General features: G+C 44.2%; 2 protein-coding genes across 5 annotated transcripts; one reads left to right on the forward strand and one right to left on the reverse strand.

Annotated features, from left to right (window-relative positions):
* The first annotated feature begins 1,381 nt into the window (after positions 1-1,381).
* Positions 1,382-6,312, forward strand: scd (stearoyl-CoA desaturase (delta-9-desaturase)). Its single transcript, XM_030097384.1, has 5 exons — positions 1,382-1,758; positions 2,810-2,940; positions 3,073-3,278; positions 3,680-3,912; positions 5,372-6,312. The coding sequence occupies exons 1-5, from the start codon at positions 1,521-1,523 to the stop codon at positions 5,569-5,571; spliced, it is 1,008 nt and encodes a 335-aa protein (XP_029953244.1). The 5' UTR covers positions 1,382-1,520; the 3' UTR covers positions 5,572-6,312.
* A 4,957-nt stretch (positions 6,313-11,269) lies between these two features.
* On the reverse strand, positions 11,270-20,066 carry sec31b (SEC31 homolog B, COPII coat complex component). 4 transcript variants are annotated; one of them, XM_030097381.1, is made up of 25 exons: positions 19,841-20,066; positions 19,091-19,286; positions 18,908-19,003; positions 18,647-18,787; positions 18,322-18,464; positions 18,124-18,223; positions 17,885-18,046; positions 17,532-17,684; positions 17,221-17,451; positions 17,055-17,129; positions 16,850-16,942; positions 16,645-16,762; positions 16,393-16,571; positions 16,173-16,299; positions 15,861-16,006; positions 15,527-15,700; positions 15,269-15,430; positions 14,985-15,177; positions 14,501-14,902; positions 14,324-14,362; positions 13,495-13,553; positions 13,273-13,398; positions 13,075-13,194; positions 12,901-12,972; positions 11,270-12,683 (listed from the first exon to the last, which is right to left on the reverse strand). In XM_030097381.1, exons 1-25 carry the CDS (start codon positions 20,041-20,043, stop codon positions 12,504-12,506), a joined length of 3,690 nt encoding a protein of 1,229 aa, XP_029953241.1. In that variant the 5' UTR covers positions 20,044-20,066; the 3' UTR covers positions 11,270-12,503. The 4 variants fall into 4 exon arrangements, with proteins under 4 accessions (XP_029953241.1, XP_029953242.1, XP_029953239.1 ...); XM_030097382.1 differs by lacking the exon at positions 14,324-14,362; XM_030097379.1 differs by having other exon boundaries at positions 13,075-13,398.
* Between the last annotated feature and the right edge of the window lie 582 nt (positions 20,067-20,648).

Here is a 20,648-nt window from a genome sequence, read left to right on the forward strand (position 1 = left end):
TTATATCGCATAGGATTTAAGAAAACTCAGAGAAACAAGCTTACAGTACAGACCTTTCAGGGTGTTTTGCCTGGACTGAACACTGTATGTATGTCTAATGTAGGTAATCAATTAAATTGATAATTAATGTGGAAACCATTGCTATTCATATTCAAGAAAGCTTCTTGGGATAGTTTTATATGGGTTTTGACTTGTGGTCTATTTCGGAAATTTGTTGCATTGTTAGACGTAAAGCGCAATATATGGTACTTCTCACTGAGTTTAGTATTACTGTAATTATCGATCCTGGTACCTTGGCTAAAATTCAACAAAACAAACAAACAAACAAAAAATCAGAATTATAAGCAAAACATACAGCAATCCATTGTATAGCTGATGGTTTTGTGGAATCCTTGAAGCAATCATTATTTATTAACATGAAATCCATAACATCACATAGATGCTATGAAGGCTCAAGATGCAGAATCACATATGTTGAAAGTAAATGTTGGTTTCGAATTGGATGCCAGAAGTTGAGATACCATCCCTTTCACCTCATGTTACATCAGCCGCGTCAGTGAGGAGACCATGTGCTACACTTCTGGCAATCAAATATTCCATTCAGCTATAGAAGAAAAATAATTATTATGACTGTAGCATGACTTGATTATGTATGTTGCTTCTTATATAAAGCAATCGGGGGGTTTTCTTCGGGGATGGCGAGGATTACGTGACAGAGCAGGCATCCTTTGCCTCGGTGTGGAGGAGGGGGCGGGGTCCTCCGCCGCTGGGCTCGGTGCACCGTACACTGGCCAATTTGTTGTGTTCCAGTTTCTTCGTGAACGCCCCCTTCCTTCTACTCCGCTCGAGATTCGAGATTAATTCTAATGCGCGGAAATATGGAAATATGAGTGCAGTTAATTCAATACAAGTCTAGACAGCGACGGCTGCTCTCCGGGGGAGGCAAATATACATCTGGATGCCAGGAGAATGAATAAAAGGTGAACAGCAGATAAACAGACAGCCAATCAGAAGCCGAGTTTGAGGCGGATTCTGAGCGCTGATTGGTCAATCGCACCTCGAGCTCCAGCTCCCATTGATGCGTCCGCTGCAGAGCCGACTGTCCCCCTCTGTTTGGGCTACTGTAGTTTTTTTTTTTTTTTTTTTTTTTTTCTGGGGGTGAAGCGGTACAACTCCGTCTTAGTTTGTAGCACCCAAAATCTTATCTCCGCTCGTCTTCGGTGAGTCCGCTCATTCACCGCTCATTTTTCCTACAGGTGTATTCTCGGTGTTACGCAACGCGGTTCCTGTCGTACGCCAGCTATAAGTCAGCAGCATCATCGTTACATTACCAGCGGCGGCGGCTAGCTTTCCGGGCTACAGCTAGCTCCCCCCCAAAATAATTAACATATTCAGAGCTTTTTCAGCCTGCGTGACGCCAGCTCATCACAGAAAACACAGAGGTGACCGATTTCCTGCATCTTTTCCAGCTCGGAGCATCACCCGTAAAAACAAAAACAACAAAAACCGACACCACCACGATGACGGAGGCGGAGGCGTTGGAGAAGAAGCAGCACAAGTCGTCCAGCAGCAACGGGGATGTTCGTCCAGAGGCCGGCAGGGAAGACGTGTTTGATAACACATACAAAGAGAAGGAGGGCCCCAAGCCCCAGCGGATCATCGTGTGGAAAAATGTCATATTGATGACTCTGTTGCATATAGGAGCTGTGTACGGCATTTTCCTCATCCCATCAGCCGCTCCTCTGACCTTGGTTTGGTGTAAGTAGAAGATTAAAAAAAAAAAAAAAAAAAACTAAATCAACCTGTTACAGCATTTGTGCACTAGGTGTTGATTGTGCCATTGTCCTTTTGTGGGGATCATTTTTGTTTCGAAATTGCCAGCTGTTATGTCAGCAGCCGGCCCACTTTCTCACCACAAAAGAGGGGGGCTGCATGGATCTGTGCATGATGCTCCCAGTCTCCTGCATATGCAGGGGATTATAGATCAGACATTCATCACCAGAGATTTAATTTCACAGCATGCATCTTAAACGTGAACACGGTGTGTTTTGAGCATACCAGGGACACAGATTGTGCTGCTCAACATGACTTCACAACTAGTGCATTTATTTAGTTAAAGGGTCAATATCAAAGGGTTGTAGAAGTAAAGGTACTTAAGGTTAAAATTGTGATTTTCATGACTTACAGCCACAGCGACTGCAGTGCTGAATAGACTGAAAGTCTCCCTTGTTTTCATAAATGCAATCATCAAATGGTTTCATCCATGCAGTCATTATTGGATATTAAGATTACTTCACACAGGAATGCCACGGCGCCCTGTAACATGCTTTGCTGTGTTCATGAATGCTTCACTCTTCGTGACACAAGTAGCAGCAGGTGAATTCTGATTGTTTTGAGCTTTAAATAAAATAATGGACATGTGCTCTATATATCTGAGCAGTGAAGAGTGTTTTAAAGCAAATGAGTAAATAGCTTTCCATCGCTGGAAAAAAAAAACCAATATGATATAGCCACAGTGTGGGAAACAAATGGCTTTGTGCATTCATATTTTATGATCATAGAAAACCTTTCTATTACCATTTTAGAGTAATGATCTCCCCGCAGTTGCACGCACATCATGATGGATAGCAGATCTCAGTCTTGCAATTAATCACTTGTTGCTGTAACTCATTTCCAGCTCTAACTGTGGGAGCACTGGTGTGATGCATTCACATTGCAATGTGTAGCATTAATGATAAAAGGCGATCATAACATTTACAAATAAGAAGGACCTAGTCAGACTAATTTGTTAATGTATTTCTCTCCACAGCTGCCATTTGTTTTTTGATAAGTGCTTTAGGAATCACTGCAGGAGCTCATCGCCTGTGGAGTCATAGATCCTACAAGGCCACGCTACCACTGAGGATCTTTCTTGGTGTTGCGAACTCCATGGCGTTCCAGGTACTGAAACGTAACCAGTCACACAGATCTGCTGTCACACAGGCACACACCTGAACAGCAGCTGTCATTATTCAAGGAGGACTGTGTTGACTCAGCAGCACACTGAATCTCTGTCTTGCCTTCAAACCACAGAATGATATCTTCGAGTGGGCTCGAGACCACAGGGTTCACCACAAATATTCAGAGACAGACGCTGACCCTCACAACGCCGTCCGGGGCTTCTTCTTCGCTCACATTGGCTGGCTGCTGGTGCGCAAACACCCCGATGTCATTGAGAAAGGACGCAAGCTGGAGCTCTCCGACCTTCTGTCTGACAAAGTTGTAATGTTTCAGAGGAAGTAAGTAGCTTTAGTCAATCATTTATTTTATACTTTACATAAGCTAGATATTACCCTGGATACATTCCGTCTAAGAAAAGGTGCAACAAGACGTAGTTGGGATTGTAAACAAAGTAGGAGTGCAATATTTTATTTTGTGTAAACAGAAATAACCCAAGTAATCCACTGTGCCTGTAAAACTGTGTCTTCAGTTCAGGTTGCATTAGTCATTCTGGTTTAACAAGGTACTCGCATGTCATCTATGAATGTTTAGATCAACTCAAGAAAGGCCTAAATGAAAAATATGCGGTGTGAATGAAGCAGGAGGAGAGCACAAGTTCCCATCTGTCAAGCTGAGCATTTGTATGTAATGTTTACGACTTGGTTCTTGCCGCTTCCCACCCACTCTCTGTGTTCAACAGGTATTACAAGCTGTCTGTGCTTCTCATGTGCTTCTTCATCCCGATGTTCGTGCCTTGGTACCTGTGGGGGGAGTCTCTGTGGGTGGCGTACTTCCTCCCGGCTCTGCTGAGATACACCCTGGTGCTGAACGCCACCTGGCTGGTTAACAGCGCCGCTCACATGTGGGGAAACAGGCCGTACGATAAAAACATCAACCCCAGGGAGAACAGATTTGTCACCTTCAGCGCCATAGGTATGGAAAACTCTCGTAACACAAAAAGATACAGACAGAACTGAAACCGTGACTTGAAGCCATGTATAGTTCAGCATCATAAAATCATAAAGAGTGAATGTTTTATAGGGTTGGATCTTGTTAAAAAGATTTGAACATGGCGTTTGACATAAAGTTTTAGCATTTCCAACTACCTATTAAAGTATTGTGAACTTTTCCCCGAGAGTGCAAGGTAAAAATGTAATGATAATAAACTGGGTAAGGAGAGAAGTAAGGAAAAAAGGTTCTGCTTGTTGAGGCTTTTCTGAGTATTTCCAGTAGTAGGCATGCATGGAAAGTCTTTAAATGGTCTAAAGAGAAATAATGAAATTAGCAATATCCATGCTTGTGCCTCAGCCAGTCAGGAGGAATCAGAGTAAGGCAGCACCTGGTGATTGTTTATAAATTAATATACAAAAAGCTCCAGACATTCACACTGAAAGACATTCCTGTTTGAGATCCAGGCTGGATTCTTAAAGCTTTCTTCTGTTTTTCGGCTAAAAAAGACAAATTACTGTGGTCAAAATATGAATTACTATGACTGAAAGAATCAATTCGTTTTATATGTATTGATTCTGTTTGTTTCTGCTCAGCCATGTTGCTCAGTAATGTGCTGTGAGCCCAAATGTAAGACAACAGAGCAAAGTGTTTTAGGTTTCATTGATTACAATGGTTAAAACTAAAACAATGAAATGTCAGTAACATCAGTCATTCATATATTATTGATGAGGTTGGGGTGTCATGTCAGGCTCTTAGAGTCATGATTTTGGTAGATATATTGACATTTTACAGACAAATATAAATTGCTATTTACAATGCGGAAATTTTCTTTCTGCAAGTTTTGCTTGATGACAATAAATTCATCATGTAGAGCGAGAAGTGGCCCTCCTGGTCCTGTGATGTGTCTCTGCCTCATCGTACCTGATTGTAATTAGAGACTCACAATCAGATTCAGGTGCTCTGGACCGTCCCTCCGCGACCAGGAGAGTCCTTCTCTGATGCAGACCCAATAAAGATCATCTTCTGCAGTTTCATATAAAAGGGACTTCAGAAAAAAGAGCAAAACTGAAATCTAAATCCAAACGTTTACAAACGAGCAACCAAGACAAGTGAGGCAGGCAGAGCATGCAAGGATGAAGAGACGGAATAATTAGAAACATCTGGGGACGCAACCAGGATCACAGGCAGGAAGAATCCCAGGTGATGTGCAACTGACAGGAGTCAGGATGGAACAAGCACAGGAAGTGAGGAGCAGCAAGGCATATCTGATAACACTCCAGGGTAATCCGAGAGAGACACAGGGAGGGCGGAGCTTCTGCATCCTCCGGGGCATCAACACACTCATCATTCACAACATGTACGCACACACACACAAAAAAACAGTCATTAGACATGAATGACAAACCAAAATGAAATTTCCTTTATTTCCTGTCTGTTACAGGTGAAGGATTTCACAACTATCACCACACGTTTCCCTATGACTATGCAACCAGCGAGTTTGGCTGCAAGTTGAACATTACCACGTGTTTCATCGACCTCATGTGCTTCCTGGGCCTGGCCAAGGACCGCAAGAGAGTGTCCCGCGAGCTGGTCCTGGCCCGGATACAGCGCACCGGCGACGGGAGCCACCGCAGTGGCTAAGACGGCCCCGCCGCGTTCGGCTTCCAGGCGAAACCACCGGTACAGAAGAAGCTTCAGTCCTTTGACAGCTATACATTTCTCATCCTCTGAGGACAAAGTCAGCTTCATGAGGGCCTTGACCACATTTTGCTTGTTTTTGTGGTTTTTGTAGCTGTAACTATACAAATTATTTAAGATGGAAAAAAACAAAACAAAACAAAACAAAAAAATCACATACATGTTATTTGCTCAGCTCTTTGCCTTGATTAGTGTTGTCGAGTCAGGCCGAGAGCTCGCAGAGCACATGTTTCAGATTTGAAGTAGATACATTTTAAAAGTCAACTTCATTCTCTGCTGTTTTTTGCCACTTTTGTGCGCATTCTTCATGCAAGATAAACCATGTAGCCGATCATTTTTTATGTAAGTGTATCTCTATTATTAATCAGAAACGACGAGAAGCCAAGCACTGAACTACAGAGTGACGATGGAAAGGTACAATGCCGATCGGAGACTGTTGCCTTTACAGTTCACGGCGAGTTTTTAGCAGTTTCATCCATAATTAACTGAGCGATTGGGATTTGAAAGGAAAACGATGGGTGATTTTGACTATTGTTTTTAGGTTGCTTTTGCTTTTTGTAAAAAAAAAAAAAAAAGAAAAAAGCTTGCTGGCTTTAATGAAATATAGCACATAGGGGGAGAGTGAGGGAACCCAGACCTTCTTTTAACCTGACCGTAATGTACTGACAACCAGTACACCAAAAACAAAATCAAACTGCTGAGTCGCACAGTGTGTTTCAGTGTGTGACAAGCAGATTGTTTTAAAACAACACCAAATATCACAGAAAGGCGAAGCACCGTGCTTTATTTAGGCCTGCTCAATAACCGAATGGAATTCTCTCATGGCAACACACGTTACACATTTCTAATATTAGACTAAAACTGCCGTTTGATGTTAACAGTAAATGTTCAATGCCGTTTTACAGAAAACAAATGCAACATTTTATTGAGTTGTTGTGTTTTTATAAATATATCATAGTGCCAAAAATGTGCCAGTCGTCGACATATTTACAGCCATCTCAATGGTCCACTAGAGCACACTGAGTCGATATATCGCTTCTTTACATTTCATGATTGTGGACGTTTTTTAACATTGTGGCATCAGTGGCTTCTTTGCTCTCTGGATTCAGACTCCCCACCGCGCCCCCCTTCCCCCCCCCCGCCGAAGCATCTGCAGCGAGAGATCTCACAGATTTCGGCGTAGCGGCGCGTCATGCGACAGTTCTGGCGTTGCGAAAATCAACGCGCCGCCCCGTGCATGGCGATAATACCGTGGTAGGTGTCGTGGTGAGGTGTTGCGTCGGTGACTGTCATGGCAGAACTGCTGTCTATGTTTTGTTTCGTGCCGTGGAGCCGCGTCGCTTTAGGATCGTCAGAGGTGTTGCCAGCCTCGGAAACGGGTCTGGTTTCCCTTTTGGTGTCCTAAAAAGCTGATTGTCATTAGAAAAAAAAAAAAATAAAAAAATTAGGTGCATCAATGTTCATGCTTATTTTCAGTTCTGGTGTGTGGAATGCTTATATAATTTATGTATTTATTTATTTTAAATCCTCATTGACTAAAGACAAAAAAAAACAAACAAACAAAAAAAACTGCTCTAACCCAGTGGTTTTCAAAGTGTGGGGTGGGTCCTTCCTGGAGGGCCACAGCGGCGGGGGATGGGGTCAGGGGGGGCGTCTTGTCTCAACATCATTTCCAAAACACTTTCTTTTTTTTTTTTTTTTTTTTTTTTGAACTAAACCCTTGTAAATGTAATGGTGATGAATACAAATCTTAAAACAAGCTTTTGTGCAAAAACTTAAATGTAACAGGTATGACTTTTTGCAGACTATATATATAAAGATGTACCATCTAAAATTAAAAAAAAAAAAAGAAAAATCTAACTAGCATGATAAGAAATGTGCCCTATTGTATTTTGGTCCATACTACGTGTGTGCTGAGGTTCATCCTCCCACACTTTGAAAACCCCGACTCGAACCAAGATATCAGATATTTCACCGTTTTCCCAGATCTCCTACAACTCTGAGTGAAATATCGCCAAATTGGAGGACCTCTTTATTTCTTCCCAAGAGTCAGGATTCAACCTAATGCCTTATGACTTGCATCCATACCTTCACATCCTGTCAGTTAAGACAAAAAAAATCGGTTTAAATATCACAAAACAAATCTGACATGTAAGTTTTCATGTTTACAGGCTGAAGCACCAGGTGGACCGTCGTCTTTTTTTTTTTTTTTTTTTTAATTATTACTCTGAAACCACACCTTTAATTTAGGCGAATGGTAGCATGACAACAACAAGGTACTGTAAATGTAAATAGAGGACAGAATACAAACCTAGCAGCTGGTGCAAATGTTCAGCCGTGAGATTTTTTAACTTCCCACCAAAAAGATGCCGTTGAAGGAACGTTAGAGCGTCATCCGAGCGCCTGCCGAACCCCAAATTATCACAAACAAGCCATGGCAACGGCGACTCCTGCTGTCCACAGCGCCAAAAATCAGCATTTCCTTATGACCGAGGAGCATCTAAAGGTTTTCCCTCTGAACATGTCAGATCTTCAAGTGTACTCTATTCTGAAATAAAAATTCACAATATTTTCAATACACTCGTACTTCCATGAACCGTTGTTGACCTTCTTTTGTTCTGGTGTCCTTTTCTGTGTCGTGTTCCTTTTCAAGCAGGCTGAAGAGCGAGCTGTCTTTTCATTTTTACTGCATTCTGCTCATGTTTTGTCTGTTTATTTTATTTTATTTTTTACACGCAGCCTCGCCTGAAGAGTGATTTCAATTGTTGATTTTAAGAGCACCGCTATAACATCTGGGCCTGGCTTTTAATGTGAAATATTTTGAGTTTGCTTTTAAAAGCTGCTACAGAAGTGATTCTATTAAACTATTATTATATTAAACAGCATTGTGTTCTGAATTAGGGGGCTCCTGATTTTTAATTATCACCCGAAAAAACGAATTTCCATGAATTGATTTTGTATATTGAACTATCTATAAATATATTCCAAATGAAGAGTTTTTGTGTGATAATAAAACATTGCATGCACCCTGCTCACTGTCACACAGCTGATCAATCCGTCTTCAATGCCTGCTTCATAAAGCAGAGAGAGACACACCTGATTCCAGTTCAGTCACTGATCAACCAGACAAGCATCCAGTGCATTCCGCTTTATTGGATTATAAAAAAAATATATATGAAAGGGATACTTTCATTTAGACGCTGTCCTGAGTGGAACCTGCCTTCAGCCGCTGTTGGGATAAAGACTACACTAAAATACAAACTCTTTCTGCGACAATATTCAGATGAAACTGAATTAGAAGTGTTTGTAAATGCAGCACATCAGTTTGTTTATTCATCTAAGCCCTTTTAAACCGGGCGGGGACGCCCTGATGCAAATAGCATGAAACAACGAAGTAATCATGCAAACACATCATGACAGTACACTTCAAATAAACAGGAGAACCTTTGCTACATATACAAGTTTCAACCACAATTAGAATAGTAAGCAAATGAGTGACCGAACACCAGGCGCTGTGTGGCGTCAATTCCTCAACCTGTTTGTGTTACAGACATGCCACAGATGAAGACAGAAACTCAGAAAAGTAAAGTATGTGCAGGTTTAATTATTTACTACAGAGTTGACAAATCACACTTTTAACACAATAACGTTATATCTTTCCTTTGCTGGACTGCTAAATGATGGAAAGAAGTTTCTGATCTGAACTTCCCTGCCATGCTGATGTGACTATAATCTGCAGATTTCTGGAGCTGGACTTGTGGGATTTTCTGTTCCCCGGCCGGTTCTTGCCTTAAGTGGTAAAGGGCTCATGTGGTGGCCTGCTGTAATGAGTGTGCAAGTCAAATATATCTCCTCTGTTTAATACAGCTGTTATTAGCTCCTGCGGCGTTTACACAGGGGAGAGAGGAATGTCTGACCAGCCTGCTGACCACAGTCTGCTTTATTTTAGATCCCGCTGATTGAGTTTGAGAGGAGGTTATAAACCACCTCATGAGTTAAATTTGAGGAAGGAGTGGAGGGTTTTTGATTCTTCAGTTCCAAACATGGACTTTTTATATGTGACACTTCAGCCTCTCTGAACATCATTCAAACTTTAATCAAAAGAAATGACAAAAACTGTTACAGGGATTCAAACACTGAACTAAATAATTTAGTATTTGATGATATAGTAGCCTATAAAGATTTTAAAATATCTGCAGGGCACATCTGCATTTGAACCCATTAGGTGAGCCGTGCTTTATTCATCCCGCATGTCTCTGTGAAGCTGCGATATCCGGGATCTCCATCCAGCGCGTGGCAGCTGAGTCAGCTCGTGGACGGACGCCACAGCGTGAGTCAGTGCGACGGGTGGTGAAGTTGCATTACATTCCCATCATCACCCCACACTCGCGACATGCTCGAGGTTACTGCGGGGCAGACTCCCACCCCACCTAAAAAAAAAAAAAAAAAACCGTCCGGGCCACGCGCTCCCAGTCTGACCGCGCGCGGCCAATCAGCGGCGAGGTGCTGACTTGTGATCCTGCGGGGCCAATGGACGAGCCGCTGAGGAGCCACCTGAGCCGGAAGGCTCTGTCTGACTACACGCTGCCTGCAGGCTTTCATTAAAACATCAGTTATGAAACTCTGATTGGAAAAAAAAAAAAAAAAAAAACTCCAACATGATTAGACTGTGGTGCATTCGCGTGCTTATTTCGAAAATAGGAGAATAGGGTTGTAGGTAAACTGACTTTAACTGTGGAGACTGTTTAATGTTTTGTTTTTTTTTTAATTATAGTAGGACTATATACACTCAAACAGCCCAATTCCATCTTGAGTGTCCCAGTAAAATAGTGCAGTAAGAACCTTAAGATTCAAACTTTTGTTACGGTTCAGACTATACATGATGAAAATGTCTATATCTTCAAGAAACTAAACAATTATGACTAAAAGTGACTACAACCTCAACCTAAAGTCAATTTTCATGATACCATCTGGTGCAAAATACAGTGAAAGTTTTTTTTTTTTTTTTTTTTTTTTTTGGCAAAAAATAAATCTACTTCTCTTGCATGTTTTTAAAAGCTCATCCTTACAGCTTGGCTTTGAGGACAATGCTTGCAGTGATCTCAGTGTCTCAGTGTTGTATTGTGTCCATTACTATTAGGAAATTTGTTTAAAAAAGAAAATAATGGCTTTTTTTTTTGGATTATTTTTTTCCATTTGCTTGGTGGTTTGATGGGCCGAATTGGAGCTTCTCGGCCCACAGACCTTATGTTTGACACCCATGCTGCATGCCCTGCTATTTATCGTACAATATCAGATCTGTTTGTCTCTATTAATTGCTATTTGCATTGCACAGTGGATAAGCCGGTTGGGAGGCAGGTTGGGACACGTTATTGTTTCACAGCAAATGTCACATAATCGAGTATCTTACACGCAACTGATGCATTATAATAAGAGTACAGTGCATCTAGAAAGCATTGTTTCTCAATTTCCACATTTTGCTTTGTTATAGCCTTATTCCAAAATTGATTAAATTATTTCCCTCAAAATTCTGCTCAAAATATACCTAATAAAGATAATGTGAGTAAAAGCTTTGGCAATGTCTGCATTAAGTAAAGTGATGAAATCAGATCGGGAGTCATTCAACATGTCAAAAGCCCTGAAAGCTTTAAAGTGAGATTTTATTGGAAAAAGATACAGAAATGAGCAAAGTAAGCAACATGGATTGTATAAATATCTGTGCAACCGAAATGGGCACACGGAGGCACTTCACTGCCTTCTGCTGCCACGACACACCAAACAATCCAGCTTCATGTCCAGCTACAAACCTCAGGAAGTCTTTCTCTACAGCTGTAATTTGTCAGTTCAATTAAAGTGTTTTATTTGTTGGAATCTAAAACTAAGTATGAAAAGAACATAAAAAACAAAAAAAAAAAATCTGAAAACCTGCCTGGGTAAGAGGAGTGAGTATATTTAACAGAGATGGAAGGGCCCATAATGAGGAGGCGAGGATGTTAATTCATTCTGTAGGTTGTCGTACAAGCTGCCAGGTGAAAGAACTCACTTGGGGAACATGCAAACTGATTTGAAATCTGAGAAAGAAGAAAAAAAACAAAAAAATACTCAAGTCATTCACACAAGCCGCCAGGAGATATTGTACCAGGAGTTAACAGGGTTAAGACAAAATGAGGGGCAAAGAAAAAAAAAACAGAGCAACTGGACAATCACTGACTTTTTTCTGCAGTGCTTTGGCCCAAAATAATCATTAAAAAGAAAAAAAAAAAAAAAACCCTCATGGCACAATTGGACTGGACACAGTCTGTTACAGCAGGTGACGAGAACAATCGGAAATCTGTTACAGTGTTGTAGAAATGCTGCTTGTTGTGAAATCATTCGCAGAGGGGCGACGCGTTTCTCCCGCTAAAAAGCACACCAGCAGGGCGGTCGGGAAGTGCTAACCCAAGTTTTAATCCCCATGATTTTCGCCCTGGGGGCGGCTGGAGGCGGGAGCCGCTCGTCTCTGTTTTTCCCCACAGTGGAGTACTGAAGGTGTCCCTGTGCGTTCTTTCATGGAGAGTGAAAATGCATCGACTCGAACAGCAGCAGCTGCTTCACGAACTACATCGACAGTTGAATTTTACAGACTCACAACTTTCAGAATACATTCATCTTTTTTTTTTCCTTGTAAAATTACCACAGCAACATACATTGACGTGTCTCTACGAAACCCCACCTCACCACCCAGATCAGCCCAGCTCTCTTTCGAAAGGACGCGGAATTCTATCGGTCGATTATTCCCATGTTTGACGCACGTCACTGGGTCAAAAATAATAATAATAAATACATATATAACAATATGATAACACTGAATTCTGAGTGGGTGGTGTCTCGGCCGGTTAGACGCCCAGCTTGTTGGCGATGGTCATGACCACTTTGAGGATGGGCATGAAGGCGGAGATCTCGCTGAAGTTGCTGCTGCTGACCACCTGAGTGTGGACCTCCAGGCCCCGCTGGTAGTTCTGGCTCGCCACGCAGCGGCTGATCTCGTGGAGCCCGTTCAGAATATTGTGGGAGAGCTGCGAGGCGGAAGAGGAAACCGTCAGGGAGTAGAGAACATTGAACTTTTCCTTCAGGCTCATTTCCAGTTGAGGAGTATTTACAGGCACTTTAGCTGAGCCGCAACTCTTCACACAGGAACAGTCAAGATTTAGCTAGTTTACGTCGCCCTCTTGAGGACCGGCAGTGATTCTGTCCACAGTTTAAACTCTGTGACTTGGGCAAAAACATCCTTACCGATTGTTCTCTCAGTTTATCATACAGGTGTCCCAAACGTTTGGCCGCGTCGTCCAGTTTCCTCTTTGTTTGCTGAAAAAGTAAAAGATTTTTGGTCAATTTTATTTTATTTTTTTCCACAACACCACCACCACCAAAATGTGAGCGTTTGGCCTGACTGCGGGCCGTCCTTACCGGGTCTCCCGCGGCGAGCTGGCAGCGCTGCACCAGGCTGTCGAAGGTGGATTTCAGCACCATGTGCTCGGCGGGGATTTCTTTCTGCTCCACCCGCTCCGCCGGCAGCTGCTGGAGGAGCTGAGGAGCAAAACCGTCGTCACACGTTTGCCGCTGGCGGTGAGGATCACGGCAAACAGCCCCTGGTTGGGGACCCACCTGCACGGTCGGCTCCTGGGGGGCTCCCGGAGGGACCTGGGCGTGGCCGTGGGGCTGGGGGGCCTCCACTGGGAATCCCATCACCGGGGCTGTGATGGGAGCTGGAGGAGTGTAGTTATCAGGGACCTGCCAAACAACACAAACATTAGCTCTTTAATAGTCGTCACATTAATGTATTTGATTGTTTTTTTTCTCTTTCACAGGATAGAACTACGACGGTACCTTCTTCTTCCTGGGTACGCCTCGTACAGCTGGTGGGTCGTTCCAGCCCTCCTGAGGCCCTGCGGCGAAAAGAGGAGCGATCAGTTAGACACACTGGCTGCATTTTCCTCTTATTAAAAAGACAAATTGATCTTTGCACCAAAGTTAGTTTTCAATACAAAACCGTTAAGTGAAAACAAGCTAAGCCAAACGTGTCTGAGCAGTTTATGCAGAATCGCCGTGTCACCGTGATCGCGCCAGGAAAGCTTCGACCAGTGAAACAAGCTGAAAGGAACTCATCTGTACCATTTGAGCTCCTGTCTGTGAGGCTGTCACTGCGTTCGTAAAAGAACTGCACAAAACAAAACCAACACTTGGTATATCTGAGACGGGAAACATTGGTTTTGTTTATTGTAGCTTAAGCCCATTAAGACCGGAGGCAGCGTTTGTGAGTATTCCTTCAGGGTTTCTTGCCACTGGAGAGCTAAACGTGACGTGGTGTCAGTTTTTCCCACGAGAGTTCGTGCAGATAATGATGCATTTTATGAGTCGCCGCTCTTTCAGATCGTGACATAAATCCACTGAAGCTGCGTTCGTCTCCAGCAAAGAGAATTGCGCACGGGTTGCTTCAGGTCTCGCCGGGTTTCTGCTCACACGTAGAAAAACATCACCTCTGAAGGCTCTACATTTCCCTGAAGCATTGAACTGCACAAGCAACCACAGAGATACCACCAACACATCCGTTTAGGGATATGGCGTTATTGTGGTATGTTTTTGGTTTTTGCTCATTCTGCGTATAGTTTTTTTTTTTGTCACACACCAATTCCAAATTCAGCCCTAACCCTGTCACCTTGATGGTCACACTGGGAATTCAGCCAGGGAAAGTATCCTGCAAGTCAAGAAGGGAGCGACAGCTGAGTAGGAGTTAAAGAAAAAACAAAAACACATGGAATATTTGCAGAACGTAATCTGTCTGATGTTTCGGTGTAAAATCAAACAGAATGGAGCTGAATGTATCTCTGTGTACCTGTAGGAGGAGGACCAACGGGGGCGGAGAAGGGCTTCGCGGCCGGAGCTCCGGGGCCTCCTTGTGGATAACCGGCTCCTAGAGGAGCAAAGGAACCAGCCGCCATCAGCGGTGCGGGCCCCTGGCCGTGGAGGGCCCCGGGGTACATGGGAACCGGAGCGCCGGGTTGAGAACTAGGCGGCATGAGGCCGGAGGGCACAGAGGTAGACGGCATTAGGCCCGTTGGCGGCAGCCCGGGGCTGGGCATGGGGGGGACGCCTCCGGGCGTGGAGGACGACGGCGGCGGCGGCGGCTGAGGTCCCGACAGATTGGCAGCTGGCATCGAGGGACCCGGTGGAGAATAGGCTAAGGGTCCGCCGGCGGACATGGGCTGAGGCTGGAATGGCTGGTGAGGAAGGAAGCCTGGGGGGAAGGACACAAACAGCTGTAATACGGCTCGACAGCTTCGCGGCAAATTCGACGGACACGGTGCCAGCTGGCGCACCTGGAGCCGGGGCCGGGTGTTGTGGGTAAGAAGGCCTCAGGGCTGGACGGGTCGCACTGGGCGGCAGCGCGTGAGAAGGTGGTGGCAGACCGGGCCCGGGGGCAGCTGGGGGAGTCTGAGGGGTGAAGATCGATGGCATGGGAGGCTGCTGTTGTGGAGCCATCTGGGAAGGAGCGGGAGGCTGGTACTGATTCTAACAACAAGAAAGAAAAAGAGCAATTTTAAGTGTATATTCCTTTTGCTGAATGCATTGGTAACGTGGCGTTGCAGTGATGAATCTCTACCATCATTTGTGCTTTTGGAGCAGGGATCTGAGCAGCAGCAGCAGCAGCAGCAGGCTTTGCAGCGGACCCGGCGCCGCTGTTGAAAGAGTTTGCAGGATGCTGCCCGATCGCAGCCTCTCCCTGAGCGTGAAACAGCCTGTCTCGCAGCATCATGATCCCAGGCTGAAGAACAGAACAGAATTCAAGACCTGCTGAGTGCGCTTGTTTCAAAGCAAACATAAGACTTTGGGTAATGAAATCATGTTTTGTTTTTTCTACCTGGTCTGAGTTCTCAGGCAGGTAGGTCATGGCGGTGGTTAAGCTGCCTTCTGCAGCCAGTATCCCGGCGTAGCAGGTTAGCTTCTCAGCCAGGATGGGGCTCTGCACTGCCACTTCGCTGTTACGCAGCCGTTCGATTGACTTTCGCAGCATCATCACTTTTTCAACTAGATCCTTTAAAAGACAAAGAGATGAATGAAACTTGACTTCCACAATGTCTCCTTTCAGATATCAAAAGCTGAAGTTACCTCAAAAAACTGACAGAAACTCTCACTTATTGTACTTTCTAAAGCTATAAATAGAAAACAAATCCAGCAGGTGGTAGAGTGAATACCTCCAGACCGAGAGGGGAGTTGCAGTCTCTGTGCAGGGCCCAGCACTCCACCAGCTTCTCAATGTTTCCCGAGCAGATGTAACAGAGACATGCTTGCAGGCACCGCTTTTCTGTCCCCTCGCACTCCAACCGGCTTCCCAGGGTATCTACAAACCAACAGGAGAAAAAACATTAAAGACAGGGAGGAGGCTGAAACTGGAGCTGAGAGGATGAAAAAGAACTGCTTCAGCAGGAGATCTGTGAAGAGCGGCTGAAGCATCTCCCTTCAGATGACACATTAGATTTCTGGCCTTGTGGTCGAGAGCAACTCACCACACAGATGAGCAAACTCCTCGGGGTGAGCGTAGGTCAGCAGAGCAGCCAGGGCCTCCTTCCAGTTGTCCAACTCACAGCTCTGGACGATGTCCCTCCAGTTCTGAGTGACCACTGATGATATGAGCTGTTGTTGGAAATAAATATATGACTGTATTATTTAAAAAAAAAAAACCTTTTATGTCTGTATAATCTGAAAAGTAATGAACACTCCTCTAACCATTGAAATGCTGTTTTTTTGCTTGCTCAGGTATTTTTGCTGCGTCTTCTTGAGCAGCTCCTCTCCTCCGCTGATCGACAGCAGGATGGCTTCAGCGTAGCGCCCGTCGTTAAGACACAGATCCACGGCTCCCTCGAAGTTACCAACCAGGAGCGCCTGGCTTATCAATCCATCGGTGTCTGCACGGGGAAGTGGCAGTCAGTCAACACACTGAGGTAAAACGCTGAATTAGTGGAAGGGAGGGATGTTTACCACAAGATACGGGGATCTGGAAGTTGGAGTTATCCTTCGGGGTTTGACTGAAGAAGTCAGCGGGGGACACAGAACCTGAGGTTCTGGCGTCGCCTGCAGCAGCGGCGTCGTCACACCTCTGAGCGGAACAGAGATCGTTGTACAGTGAGCAGGAGCTGCGGAGAATGATCGGGGAGGGTGTTTGTGTTTGTGTCGACTTGCTGACCTCGGTGGTGAGCCGCTGCATCTTCTCTGCCAGATCTTTGGCGTCGACTCCGTGTCCATTAGGCTGAAAACTCTTCCCCAGGCATTTTGAAATCTGAATCAGTGGAACATTGTTTCAGTTACGGCACATAAAACGTCTCTGGAAGCATTAAGACCGTTTCAATTGATCGGTGCTGAGTTACAGAATTGAATCAAACTTTAAATACCTTTCTTTCCAGTTCATCTTTGCTGAAACCCAAAAGTCTGAGGAATTTGACACGGGCTTCATCCTCAAAATTAACCTAAAACCCAGAGAAATTACTTAACTCAAATCTGTAAATACAATAATGTGAATTGACAGTCTTTTTGATATGTCAATATGAGAAGACCCACCAGGAGGAACTTCCATATGTCCTGCTCAGCGTCCGACTTGGCGCCCTGAATCTTCGCCTGGCAGTAGTTGTTGAAGGAGCCCGACTGTAGCGCCGCCTGCAGCTCCCGAGAGCGCTGGAGGAACTCCGTCTCCGTGGTAACCTGGCTCACAACCACTTGTCTGGGGACGGGCTGGGGGCTCTGCACCGGAGGCAGCTTGGGATTCTCAAAGGTTATCAGCTTTCCACCAAACTGAGAAACAAAACAGCAAGAGAAATCATGAAAAAAAAAGTCCAAAATTCACAGACACTATGCTTCAGTGTTGTACTTACAGCAAAGGAAGCTCCTACGGGCCTGCGGATCCACTTAGGAGGCTTTTTCAAAGGGGGAATTATGGTGTCCTGAGCTTTAGGCTGAGGAACTTGTAAAGGAGGCAACACCTGCCCAGTACCAAACGGGTCCATGGTATCAAATGAGGAGGAGATCTATTGAAGAGAAACAACGTGTGAAAATGCAGATGAGGAGGTTCAGATTTAATATTTTAGATATTTGAATGGATATACATGAATTTTGTGTACATGTTAAAAAAGGTACTTTAGGTCATTTTCTTCACATCAGCACCATCTTGTGGAGAAATCAGGTAAGTTACACGTATTTCATAGCTGAATGGATCTCACAGACTTACCTTATCAGCTGTGCTTTGTTGCTGAGCCTTCAAGCTCCCTCCCATCACCGAGTAAACAGTAATTCTCCCATCAAATGATGCGGCTGAAAGCAGCGCAGGATTCCTGGGGCACCACTGGACGTCAAAGCACCACTGGTTCGTTGTCGGAAGCTCGTATATTACCTAAAATGCAGACAAGACATCAGCCACAGGTATTGTGAATAGCAGTAAGAGATTCATGGATAGTTAATGTCGCTCACTTCTCCGGTGTTTGGATTCCAGCAGAGGATTCTGTTGTCTTTAGCACTACTCAGCAGGAGCTCAGAGTCTGCCTGGCTCCAGGAAATGGACAGAATACCCCTACATTAAAACAAAACACCACCAGGATTATCACGTGGCAAATCATACAAGACGAAAACAAGTAAATGAGCAAGACGGCACGTTTCTAGCAGCTTCACCTTGTGTGGTTTTCAAGGACTTTAAGAGGTGATGTGGCGAAACGCAGGTCCCACATTTGGATGACTGGCAGTCGGTCATCTTCAGAAGCCAGCACCAGCTGAGTGGCCACATCCGGGTGCCAGAGCATTCCTGAACAGTGCATCTGAAAATATCACATCTGAGATTAGATCCACAATAACTGAGGCCAACATTTAGTACAAGCTCTACTTTCCAACTCTTCATTTGTAATCTGTAATCAATACCAAATTTCTGCAGTATTGAAAATTGATTGACTTTTCAGAAAATAACTTCATGTATTCTTTATTTTGTATTAAAGCCACCAACCCTGTTGCTGTGGTCACTGATCTTTATGATGGGCTCGTTTTTTCTCAGGTCCCACACGACTGCTTTGCCGCTGGGGTTGGCAGAGGCCAGGATGTGCTGAACCTGTCTGTTCCAGGACACGACACTGATGTCCTCGGCAGGCTGAAAAACAAGACAAAAGCATTTACTGTGCTTGTGATCCACATCAAAATATCCAATCCACGCATCATCACCCATCTGTGAGCTCAATCACCCCTCTGTGATCAGCAGCCACATGCTCACCTGTGTTTTTGCTCCTGGGGTCATCGGACTGCTGAAGTTGTTCAGATCCCAGATATAGATCTCTGAATCATTTGCTCCGGATGCCAGGAGATTACTCTGAGAAGAGAATCAATTATTAATGGTCACCAAGACGTGTGACTATGATGAACTGCCGGAGAAACTCAACTCTCTGTCTAGCTTTACCTGAAATGGGTTGAAATCGAGTGCTCGGACCGGCCCCGTATGTTTATCAGACTGTCCCACTACAGTGTCTGCAGCAGAGTTCATTATGGCCTCTGGGTTATAGACAGTCAGCGCACCGTTTTCACTGCCAGCAACCAGTCTTCCTCCAGTACCATCTGCTCCCATTCCGAAGTTGACCCATACAATGCTGTGTAACCTGTGAGATACAGAAGAAAGAGAGAAATGTTTGCTCCCAATTTGACTGTAAAAGGAGAGGGAAAAAAACACTTCACAAGTAGCTGAGGCAAAAACAAAGCACGTTCAACAAGGACTGAGATATATATTTCTATGACCAAAGTATCAATGCAGAGTAATTATACAAAGCCTCCATCTGTGATGTACAGTACTATTCAACAGCTGCACTCAAAGCTGCTACAAACAAAGCTTAAAAACATGAAAGCTGGATAGGTGCGTTCCACTGTTGTTATTTTTAGAATGCATGAGTGAACAAAAAATAGGTCACTGTAAGTAAAGCTTCAAACTTTCTGTTACAAGCCAGAGCTTCATTTTCTGGCTGATGCAACTGCTCTGAAAAAAACCTTGTAAGGCCCTGATAAGCAGTTTAGGCTGGCTACCACTCAAGTAGGAAAGCGTCTGTGACGAATGATAACATAAAGTGGAATAAACAAATCAAACAGCAAAGAATCACACCAAACCACTGAAACGCCATGCCACTGACGTGAACGGCAGTAAACAACATGCACAAAGTACCTGTTTGTAGTGGGTAAAGACCCTCTGAGGTGCATGTCCAGAGAGGGGTCCGAGAAATCCATCTCAAATATCTCGATGGCAGCGGTGGTGTTGAAAGAAGCATCGAGCTGCTGCGCTGATGTGCCCAAAGCCAGGCAGATGGGATGGTGTCCCGCCGGACTCCACGCCTGGTGGGCCGTCCTCTGAATCTCCTTCAGCCTCATCTTCCTCTACAGGTGCTCAAGTTCAAATCCTGGACAGTTAAAATGATCCAACTCAGTGACAACACATTTACTAGCAGATTCAATAGGCCTCTTTAGTATTATTATTATAATATGTGTTATTTAAAGAAATGAACAAAAGGTGGTGATATATGAGGAGAGGTCAGAATAATCAACCAGAAGGAGAAACAACTCTTATCTCAGAGCTGCGGCCTCCATTACCTGGTTTATCACTAAACCACACTGTGCACCATCATGGCCATGTTTCTGAAGATACAGTCATTTTGGTTTGGTTTGGTTTTGTTTGTTTCCCATACATTCTACCGCATTATTAATTTTTTCCAATTACACTTTCATAAGTTTTAGAGCTGACACTTGCTGCTACAACTTGTCAGAGTATGAATGCATGATTTTTGTTTGTTTTCTTAACTACAAGAGGCCACTAAAATACCATCACACATTCTCAATGCCACATTATTCATTCATGACAATAAAAAAAATTTAAGAATAATCTCATTTGAGCCTTTCTTCCACGTGGCTAAGGTAATAGACGACCAGAGTTTGCTTCTTTGGTTTTGCTTGTTTCATACATAATGTAGGTACAGTCG

Source organism: Salarias fasciatus, chromosome 8 (genome assembly GCF_902148845.1).
Source record: "Salarias fasciatus chromosome 8, fSalaFa1.1, whole genome shotgun sequence".
In the NCBI taxonomy this organism is placed as follows: Eukaryota; Metazoa; Chordata; class Actinopteri; order Blenniiformes; family Blenniidae; genus Salarias; species Salarias fasciatus.